The sequence below is a fragment of the Aristolochia californica genome, unplaced genomic scaffold (genome assembly GCF_029961685.1).
Source record: "Aristolochia californica isolate CCGP_79_NKW_82.1479 unplaced genomic scaffold, dmAriCali1.0.hap1 SCAF_1, whole genome shotgun sequence".
NCBI lineage: Eukaryota > Viridiplantae > Streptophyta > Magnoliopsida > Piperales > Aristolochiaceae > Aristolochia > Aristolochia californica.
In genome coordinates, this window is record NW_027181770.1 from 53,660,569 (window position 1) to 53,671,886 (window position 11,318).

Consider the following 11,318-nt stretch of genomic DNA (forward strand, 5'->3'; position numbering starts at 1 on the left):
TCATTCAAATATTGATTTCTCTTTGTAGATAACTCTGATTGGAAAAAATCATTTTCCTTGGAATGTAGACTCAAATATCTTTTCGACAATATATAATTTGTAATATTAAAATATCAGCATAGATGTGAAAAATGCAAAGTAAACAACGGGTGTAGGGACTGAAAAAAAAAACTACAAACCTTGACTTAGGGTTTAGGGTTTAGAGAAAAAGATCTCATTATCTCTATGGATTGAACAAGTCAACTCATAGAACTTGCTCTGATACCATGTCTAATATATTGAAAAGAGAAATACTTCATTGACTTCATCAACTTTTTATAATCAGACTACATGAACTTCTATTTATAATAGAGGAAAGTAGTAGAGTCCAATTACAATAAACTTATCTTTGTCCCAATTACACCCAAACTTTAACACTTAAAGATAAGTCTCACATAATTAAATAACTCAATATAGATAAAAGAGAAACATAACTCAAACTAAAACCTTTCTAGGACCTAACCATAAGATAAAGATGACTGAATGGAAAAGAGAATAGTGATAGGGAGAAGGGAGTGGGAGGTTGAGAGGGAGAAGAGAGGTAGAAGCGAGTGAGAGGCCTAGAGGGAGAGTGAGTGAGTGAGAGTGAGAGAGAGAGAGAGAGAGAGAGAGAGAGAGAGAGAAGGGAGAAGGGAGATGGAGGCTAAGGGAGAGGAAAAAAATTTCGGAGGAAGAAGAAACGAGAGAAGGAGACCAAGAGAGGGAAGAGTGCTGGGGAGAGACTAAAAAAAATAAATTTCGACGAGGGTTCGAGACATCCTGCCTGCTTCATCCGGATGATTCACAATATACTACAGAATCTGGATTCCAGAAATTAAACCGTGGAGATGATTTTTGGGTTCATCTGATTCCTCAACATGAATCAGGTACTTGTGCACCACTAACGACGTCAAGAGATGAACCAACCGCCCATTGGTTTTCCATCACAAAAACTAGAAACCAAAGAAAGAAGAGTAGGTACTTAAGAAATGAGATAAGGGGGGGTTAGTTTACTTTGCAAGTGAATTACCTACTGAAAGTGCAAGTGAAAATGAATTACCTACTTAAAGTGAAAATAAAAATGAATTACCTAGTGAAAGTGAAAGTGAATTATTTTTTTATGTTAGTGTACACAATAAAAGAAAATAATGGAAAGTAATTTCTTGTGGTAGCGTTTAGTAAAAAGTATAGTGGAAAGTACATAAGATATTTATTAATAAAATACTAACAAATTTATTTAAATTTTTTATTAATAAGTTAAGTATTTACTACCCCAAAACACACATTATGAATAATTTTTTCTCAGTTTCTTCCATTATATCGTGCAATTATTAAAAATTCTGAAATAAGATTTTTAAATCAATGGTCCTAAAAAATTATAGCAAAATAGACTTGCCAGAGTATAATTCACTCTCTTGCAAGAGGCATAGGAAGGAACTGAACAAGCATGTCTGTAAAACAAGAAACTCTAGATCTCAGCCATGAAAGAAAAGGGGCTCACCCAAAACTATTACAAGGACACTTTTTCGTAATTTTTGTATGTGAATGTAATAAGTTTGCATGACGAATTGTTCCCATTTTCTGTAATATTTTCTTATTTTTTGTATTTTTGTATCATCACATTACAATGCTATCACATTTTTTGCAAAGTTATGTTAAACATTACATGACACATAACCTCTTAGTACGATTACATATTAAAATATCAATTAGGCCATCCTTGCTACGATATTTCATTTTTGGGCAATTACCCTTAGGAAATGAGGTAATGTTATCGTACTCCGGACTAGACCCAAAAGCAAATAGAGAGGGTAGATAGGAAAGTCTAGAGAAGAAATTTGTAAGTCCTTCTTGATCTTCCAACTTATGTGATGAGGATGCGAGCTCGTGGTAATCATGATGGGTCCTACTTCTTATGGCTTGGGCCCATCTTGTGGGCATTTCTTGGTCGTGTTGCCTATCTTATAATACTCTTAGATATGTGGGTCTTCATTGGTCGTGTAGGCAGGAGCCCATCATCAAACAAAAACAAATTAAAAAAATTATTTTAGAGTTTAAAAATCAAATTTAAAGGTATGCTTTTTATTACCTTATATTTTAAATAAATAAAAATATAATATTTATACTAATTAATTAAAATATCTTACATTTACCTATTTAAAACCTTTAATAATAGATTTAAAATATTTATAAATTAAAAAAAATATTCGAAATTTTTATTTTAGATTTAAAAAATCAAATTTATCTATATTAATTAATTAAAAATCGTACTTTTACCTATTTACCACCTTTTATTATCAATTTAAAATATATGAAAATTTTATTTTAGAATTTAAAAATAAAATTTATCTGTACACATTTTATTACCTTATATTTACAATAATAAATATAAAATTTGTATATTAATTAATTAAAAAATCTTACTCTTACTTATTTAACACCTTTTATTATGGATTGAAAGTGTTTATTAATTAAAAATTGAAAAAATATTGTAGATTTAGAAATAAAATTTATTTTTTGTCGGAACACATTTCATTAACTTTAATTTATTAAAATATAAATATTAATTTTGAAAAATCATCTTCAAATATGATTAACACCTATTATTCCATTTACAATATATCATCTACATAAATGGTCTTATACATTCTTTACATAATTTCGAAATCATCATGCTTGACTCATTTCTTGTGATTTCTCTCATCTCAGCGTTCCCCTAAATTCTTATTCACTCCTTTTTTTATCCCCACGTTCCATTTATAGAGCATCGATTGTACAAGCCTCCTTATGCATTTCAGTAACTATGATTTAGGCACATAATAGTCATTTAAGAAGTACTGAAAACATAAATGTGGTTTGACGAATAGTCATATTCCCAGAGAGAGCAAAAATAGAAAAAAGAAAGAAATATCTTGGATCAAATGACTACCCATATTCAACACAACCATTGCCAGTTTGATGTAGTAAGATATCATAAGTTCCAACTTTCATAGCACAATACAATGAAAAACTTACAATTGCGGCATTAGATTCAATAATTTTAGTTTAAAGGGTAGAAAAACATCGAAGAAAACAAAATAGCTAAACAGAGGATGAACAAAAATCTACAGCCATTAATTGAGAAAAAATAACCGAGCAAAAAATATAATTTGCAACTCTTCGTCATCAAACAGATGTTTGCAATAAAACCCAATCACCACAGATTGGAACAAAGAGATGCCAATACAACACGAATTATATTTTGTCTACCCTATGACAATTAAAATCAATATGATAATTAAACACAATAATTATATTCAATTAATAAAAACCCTAAAAAATCACCTTGCTAAATTGGTTTCTAAAATTCGGGTTTGGAGGGTGAATAGGGCTTCAATTTTGAGAGAGGGAGCAGAGAGAGGGTGAAATGATAGGGTATTAAGAGAGGGGGAGTTGAGAGGAAAGGATAGGCTTCGGTTTTGAGAGAGGGGGTGGTGAGGAGATGAAATGATAGGCTTCGGTTTTGATAAAGGGGGCTGTGAGAGGATGGAGAAGTAGAGTGAGAGACATGGCTGAGATGAAGTCTAGGTTGAGAGGAGGAGAGGGTGATTGAGAGGGGGGCATTGAGGGCGAGGCCAAGCGGTGACAATAAGGGAGTAGTGGGGAGTGGCTGCAGCTAGGGGTGGCATCGAGCCGAGTTTGATTTAAATATTTCGAACTCGAGCTTGAGCCGAGCCTAGCCTCGAGCCTAAAATTGTTATCGAGCTCAAGCCCAATAATTTTAACTGAATTCGAGCCGAACTCGAGCTTCAACATTCATTTAAAACTTTTCAAAAATTACATGTCTCGAGTTCGAGCTCCTACATACATTTAATTTTTTTAAAAAAATACATGTCAAATAAATTGTATATAAAGTTGGGCATGATCTCTACATAAAATTGGGCATGATCTCTACATAAAATTGGGCATGACCTCTACTTAAAATTGGGCATAAGGGTGGCATCAAATCTAGTTGAGTCTGAACCTTCCTTTGTTTGAGCCAATCTTGATTTAAAGATTTTGAACTTGAGCTCGAGGCGACCTAGCCTCGAGCCTAAAATTGTAATCGAGCTCGAGCCTAATAATTTTAACTGAGTTCGAGGTTAACTTACATTTAATAATCTACATAAATTATATGTCAAATAAATTATCTATAAAATTATGCATAAATTTTTTAAAAAATAATGATAGGGGAGGTTCAGGATTGAATCTCGATAATGGATTAGAACCCACCAATATTAATCTTTTTTACCCCAAATGTTGTCTAGCTTATTTTGTAATTTTTGAATCTGGCTATAAATTTACTATGGCCTCCTTAGTGCCCCTAATTGAAAATTTATATTCTAGGAAAAACTAAAAATGTTTTTCCTAGGATACATATTTCCAAAAAAACAATCTTTAAATAAAATCCTATTACTATTAGAGACTTACTAGAAAATTATAAGAAATATTTTAAAATTTTCTTAGGAAAGTTAAATGGACCTCTTATTGCCTCTTCTAGGGAAATAAATAAAAAATATTAATTAATCTAATATAATACTATACTTATCGATAAATTTTTAATCAAATAAAATGTCAAACACAAAATTTTTATGCTTCATGCTAAAAGTATAATAACATTAACTGTCAAATACTTATTCAAAAAATTTCTATACAGTTTTCTAACCCATCTTGGCAAGAAAATCTTACTTAGAAAATTATATAATTTTTTAATAAGAATTTCTTATTAGAAAAATGTTCCCAAAAAACATGAGGCTCTAATAATCCTATATTTCTACTAAAAATGTTTTTTCAACATTTATTGAAAAAACCACTCATAGTTTTTAGAAACATATGTCTACTAAAATGTCTTTTCAATTTCTTCAAGAGCCATGAGGAAGGGACAAAAAGTTTTTTTTTTTTACTTGTTTATGATCTTGCACGTGCGAAATCGTCTTCACGAAGGGGGGGGGGAATTATTTCTCCTGTCTCAACTCTCTGGACTTTGGTTTTCCGTCGAGACACACGAAGCGAAGGCTGGGCGCCGGTGAGGAGCTGCCATCGACAATGGAGGCGCCGACAATGGAAGAGGTCCTCCAGGTTTAAAGAAATTTTAAAATTAAAATTTTTTAAGAGTAGAAGAAAAGATCAACAGGAGAACTAGGAACAAAAACAACAACCAGTGAGAGGTTGGAGAGAAAAGCTTATTGCTTGGAGCTTTTGACGAAGCTCACGAAGTCCTTCCACGAACACTCAGCAGCGCATCCATGCACATTTTATCGCCAACACAAGGAAGCCTCCTGCTTTCCTCACTCTTGCTTCTACATTGAATTTGGTCCCGTTGAAGAGTAGGTATCGAAGAGTATTAGATGACTATCACATTAAAAAGTCTCACAAAGCCAAAATTAATATGGTGGACTCTAAGAAGAATCTCAGTTAAAGGTATTTTAACATAAAAATAAGATTTTTAAAAATTAAATTATTTTTTTACAAAATATTGTCTTAATTACATTAGAAAAAGATTTTTAAATAATTAAAAAAAATTAAATTTTATTATTTTAAAATGAAGGTAATGAAATGAAATATATAAGATTTTTAAAACTAAAAATTAGTATTTTTAAAATATTTTTAATTACAAAAATAACTTAAATCAATAATAAAAAAATGGGAGAAAAAAGGTGAGTTGGCGTGGAGTATTGATGAGGCACGTGATGACTTGGAGTGCAAATGAGGCACGTGATGGCAAGTTATAATGACATGACATCCCACGTGGATGATGACACGGTGTTTTGCTACGTGTAAGTGGACATGGCATTAAACCCTTTCAAGTGCTGATGTGGCATGATAACATGACACCACGTAAAACAATCAAATGTGACATATCATCTTCTATTTGACACGAGTAGATGGATCAAAATTGGGTTATTTGTGTTAATATTTGTAAAAATTTAGGTAAAATAGTAAAATTCCAAAAAAAAAAAAAAGGTTTAACAAAAATATACAATCCATCCTCCACCCAGCTTGAGGTTTGTTGAAACATCATCAGGCCTAATAATTGTACATTTGACCAATTTGTCTCACATGATCACCCACCCCCACTTTGCATATGGCCATGAATGGGGGTTCTTCTAAATCCCTCCAACACTACCCATGGAAAGTTAAAAGTCTGTCTAACCTTCTTGTCAAAGCCACCTGGTTTGCTTCTCAACAAAATACAACATATATCTGGAACACCGGAATAAAACACGACAAATAGGTCAATACACTACAAGCGAACGGAGACGACGCTACGCCGGATGCGCTGCAACAGCGTCGATTATTTCACTATAAATTCGACTTATTAGATTAAAATTTTAATTCGAATTATCCCCAAGCATAAAGTCCACTCACCCTCCAATGGTCTCTCCCACCTGTGGACTCGGATCGAGCTTCAACGCATCTCAAAGGGGACAGATTCTCTCACCAACCAACCACTCCACTCGTCCCAACCACTACTATCTGCCGGCCAGTCGTGCCTCTTCAGGCACAGGGACCGCCCCACCACCGGTCTCCTCGACGGGAGAGGGAGGCACTGCAAACGATGTCAGATCCCTCATCTTCTCATTGTTGGGCAGGAATTGGGGCTTGGAGCTCGACTCCCTCGTCTTCTGTGGCGCCCCCTGCACCGGCACCCTCTCCACGATCTGCTTCCGCAGGATGTCATGGAGCCTACCGAACAGCTTCTGCTTCACCGTCTCAAACGCCCTGTCCAGATTCTCAATCTGATCTGTCGCGTTCACGTTGTACATGAACAGCCCATAGTACAAATCGAAGCTGTCGCTGACCGTGTTCTCCGTCTGTACAACCAAAATTCTTACAAATTAAGCTCATCTATTCTAACAGGGTTGGGGGGGGGGGGGGGGGGGGGGGGGGGGGGGGCGATGGAATTATATCGGGATTTTGACATACCAGCTGCAAGAGGGTCTCGTAGCCCTTGGTGTTGATGGGGGTTGATTCCAGGTTTAGATGAGATAAGATCCTGCCGCCGGAACAGTTTGATATGTCAGCGAAATTGGCTTTCAATGAACATTTTATCTTTTGGAGAGCTAAATAATTACCTTCCGATTGTGTGAGTAATGAACTGGCTGCCGGCGGCATGCCGATCATGTTCTTCGCAAGACATTTCTACCATCCGGCATCCCTGGGGTAGAAAATTCTTTTTAGTTGTAAGCAAGAATTGATTCTTTTTACTAAAGCAGAGGTTTCTTTTTCAAATTGTTAGCCAGAAGTTACACGTGAGTTGCAGTAATTAATAGAGCTAGTTGAGTCTGCAATTCCTTTACCTCTTGCTCGAAGATGCTTAAGAACTGCCTGCATTTCTGCTCCTGAACGCTATTTTCAGCGATACGGACCTCGTCGAAAACGAAGGGCAAACTTGCCCAGCCATTTTTCCCACTTTCTGGTCCAAACATTGGATGCGTGCAAACAACTCCGAAACCTGGAGGAAGAACCTGGAGATCCCGTTCTTTAATCTCGCCACTCTTTCAAACTTGACAATGAAAGTTTTAAAACGAAAAAATATAAATAAAATCGCTACCTCGAGGAAAAGATTTCTAGGAAACTGCTTCACAGATAAAACATCAGCGAAAATGGTGTCCGGCTTCAATTTGTGCATTGGAATTCCTCTGATTACAGATTCAGTGGACAAAATCGAACTACAAATCAGTACCACATCTGGCTGCTCTTCGCACAAGTCATCAACGTTTCTGTGGCCAAAGAAATCAAACATAAGCATTCAAGCTCTCAGATCCCTTTGGTAGTCTACCTATTTAAATTCCAAGGCTCCGCTCAAACTAGTACTCACCTGACGAACTGACTGCCATGTTTCTCGCAATATTCTGTGTAATCAGATCTTGATGTTACCAAAACCTTGTGGCCCTGTCTCAGCATTCCCTTAGCTATGAACTGACCGAAGTTCCCGAACCCAATAATCGCTATCTTCAGAGGCGGCCGATTTGATGATATTAATGGCTCTGTAGAATCGTCGACGCGGCTGAAGATCTGGTTCCGTTTCAGAGCGGCGGACTTGAGGCTTGGTTTCTTAAGCTTAGCAGCACTGGAGTTATTGGGCGTGAGATTTGACAGGAAAGAAATTTGACTAATTGAGGCTGGTGAAGCTAGATTTTGTTTTGTGTTGATCTCTGCTTGAAGGAGATATGTTTTGCAGCTGCAGACATGAAAGGAAGCCATTTCTGACGGCCAAAAAAGCTTCCTCTCGTTCTGAAATTCTTTAAGGTCTGTTCCGAAGGGTAAGGGAGGAAGAGAGATCAATTTATGCAATCATATGTAGAGAGAAGTTACCAATATACCCTCGAAAGATGGTATTTCTTTTTGTACCTAAGCCCTAAACCATCTGGTTTTTGGAAGGCTATCATTTGGGTAGAAAATCATTCTAAAGAGGTGAAAAAACTGAACTTAATATGGTACAATAATGCTACGATAATGGCCTGAATGACAGACCCAAAGAGGCTGACATTTTGCCTTTTCTTGTAGCACAATCGCCACTACTAAGATTGGAACCACGGAGCAAAATTTCAATCAGATTTGTTTTCACGTTTCTCACGTTGCTTTTCTGGTAACCCGGAGAGCAGTATCCAAATCCAGGGCATTATTAGTCTTCTCGCGTCGCTCGCTAAATTCTACTCTCGACCACGAGTGTTGCGTGGGCATCGACTGTCAACGCCGCGAGGCAGCGACGCACAACGCGTCTCATTTTCCTCCCTCTACACTTACATAATACACATTCTCAAAACGTGAGGGGACGCCATTAAGAATAAGATGCGAGAGGTAAGAAACTGTCTTTTCTTTACCAACCCCATCGTCACCCTCGTTTGGTTCAAGCCTTCACTGAGTTTAGCCAAGTCGCAGTCGCTGCTCTGTGCCCTCCTGCGTTAGTCAATACTGTGTGGGGAACTCCATCTCTGAGTCTTGACCACTTCTCTCCGTCTCTGCAACAGATATAATAAAAAATGAACAGGAGCGAGTTTAAACAAATAATGGAGCTCTTTCCTCGCAGGGGAAGCCCGAAAAGATAATATAGATTATAGCCACTTGTCGTTACCACTGAGGAAACCGCCTTTAAAGATTGAAGGTTTCAACCTGGTGATGCTCTGTCTTCTTCAACGGAATTTTGATTTTTTTATTCTTTACTCTTTAGACGGGCAAATGGAAGAAGAGAGAGGGCGTTCGTGTAGGAAATTAAAATGGGGCAATCAATGGCGTTTGGCTTTAGGTTGGTAAGCTGGCAATCAACCACCTGACGTAGAAACCAGCTTCTGGATATACGGGGAAAGGCCTGACTTACAGTTTCGTTTTTGAACTCTGGAAAGGCCGGAGACACGCTACGGTGACGGTGATGCAGCTGCCATAAACTCTCAATGCCATAAATATAGTGTTTTCTTACGGTGCAAGTCTTTAGCCGATACGTTTCAATTTATTAATTATTAATTTATTATATTTAGAATCAAATAGTTTGATTTTATTATAAATCTATTAGTATTTTTATATTTTATATAATACTTTTTGGTATGATTATGAATTAAATTAATAATGGTAAATAATTTAATTAAATAATTACAAAATAATGAAAGTTTTATTTTATATAATATTAATAAACTAATATGTAATGAATATATTTAATGAAAATAAAATAATATGTACTCGTAAATTAAATAAATTCTCAAATGAAGAATTTATTATTTTTAAAAATATTTATTTTATTTAAGTAATTAAAATAATAAGTTATTTTTTCCATAAATATTTATAATAAAAATGATAAAGTAATTTTATTTATAAGAATGATAAAAAAATAAAATAAATGATAAGAAACAAAAAGACGAAGAAGAAAATGGCCAATATCGACTTCAGTGAAAAAATTAAAAAAAAAAAAAAGATTGCTCCATCTCCTCAGTTCAATGCTTTGGTTGTTGATTGGTGATGTGGAGCATTAAAAAAGTTATTCTTCTAAATATTTTTGATTGACCGCAAGTTATTCTTTATATGTCAAAATAAATATCTATATGTCTATTTTTTACCTTATTAAACTAATTATCAATCTAAATTTTCTAGAGGGAGATATCAATTTTGCAAGGGTCAATAGTCATGCTAGATAAATGAGTACTCAGTTTTCGGCCACATTACAGAGCCCAAAATATATCTAATTATTTCTCTCAAAATAATTATATTTTATGAATAAAAATTCTACTTTTATGAAATGCATTGGAGTCTAGTTTCAAAAGGAGAAAAAATTATGTCAATTTTATCTATATTAAGGAGACATTCACATTGGAGTCGGTAATGGTCAAGCCATAAAATGAAGAAAATTAAGAGGTTATAAAAGATTTAATAATGAATATTTTTATACCAAATTAGGTATCAATTTAAATCTCTTTGAATCAAGTTTCTTTCACAAGAAACCGTTTGTTATTCTGAGCTATATTTTTGGAGATATCGACATCAAAATTGTCAAAGGTCAGTTTTGTAAAAAATATTTTTCCCTATTTTTCTCTCTTATTATCTCTCCTTTCATTGTCTTGAATCGAGTTTCTTTTTATCCTAAAACCAAACTTTTAATCCAAATTTATCTTTTAATTAAAGAGTTTTGATTATACTTAATGACTCCATGATATGCTTATTCAAGGTGTGCAATATGTTACTTCAATGTTGTTTTTCATGTTTTGTGTATTTGTTACTTGGTTGTGTATCTTCAAAATTACTTAACTTCGAAAAGTTGTGGTCACCCAAAAAAAAATATACTTGGTCAAGTTTATAATTTATAGCATTATAGTCTCTCCTAGTTTTAAAAAAGAAGAAGATCACTTTGGATGCATGAGTGTTGCATAATCGCCTCCTTTTGGTTAAAGATGTTTTCTTCTAGTATTTCTTTCATTTATCATCTTATGTTTTTGAGCAATGTCCAGACCCATCACGTAAAAAGTGTAGGAGTGTGCCCAAGTCAAGCCTTTTGTTCTTCACCCAAGAGGTGATTTGTGTTTGAGTTATCCTTAAAAAGTGAATAGTCTCTTTGTTAAGCCCTTAAGTATATTAGATATGTTTGTTTCGATATGTTATTTTTATGTGTCCAATCTAATTTTAAAAGGATTTTTACACTATTTTTATTTTATGTTTCACTTTTTTTGTCGTTATGATTTACTATTTATTGTCCTATATATTATTTCTTTTACTTTTTAATGATTTACCATTCTATTTTATTCCATTTGATGTTATTTATTATAATTTACTTTTCAATTTTGAGTGTCCTTTTA

The 11,318-nt window shown here is 34.5% G+C and overlaps 1 protein-coding gene across 2 annotated transcripts; it reads right to left on the bottom strand.

Moving 5' to 3' along the window:
• Positions 1 to 5,922: 5,922 nt before the first annotated feature.
• Positions 5,923 to 8,400, bottom strand: LOC137951120 (arogenate dehydrogenase 2, chloroplastic-like). Of its 2 annotated transcripts, XR_011112116.1 has the most exons (7): positions 7,859 to 8,400; positions 7,592 to 7,760; positions 7,338 to 7,505; positions 7,113 to 7,195; positions 6,964 to 7,033; positions 6,406 to 6,851; positions 5,923 to 6,240 (listed from the first exon to the last, which is right to left on the bottom strand). XR_011112116.1 is itself a non-coding variant. In XM_068797722.1 (6 exons), the coding sequence occupies exons 1-6, from the start codon at positions 8,242 to 8,244 to the stop codon at positions 6,510 to 6,512; spliced, it is 1,218 nt and encodes a 405-aa protein (XP_068653823.1). In that variant the 5' UTR covers positions 8,245 to 8,400; the 3' UTR covers positions 5,923 to 6,509. The 2 variants fall into 2 exon arrangements, 1 of the variants encoding a protein (XP_068653823.1); XM_068797722.1 differs by having other exon boundaries at positions 5,923 to 6,851.
• Positions 8,401 to 11,318: the final 2,918 nt, after the last annotated feature.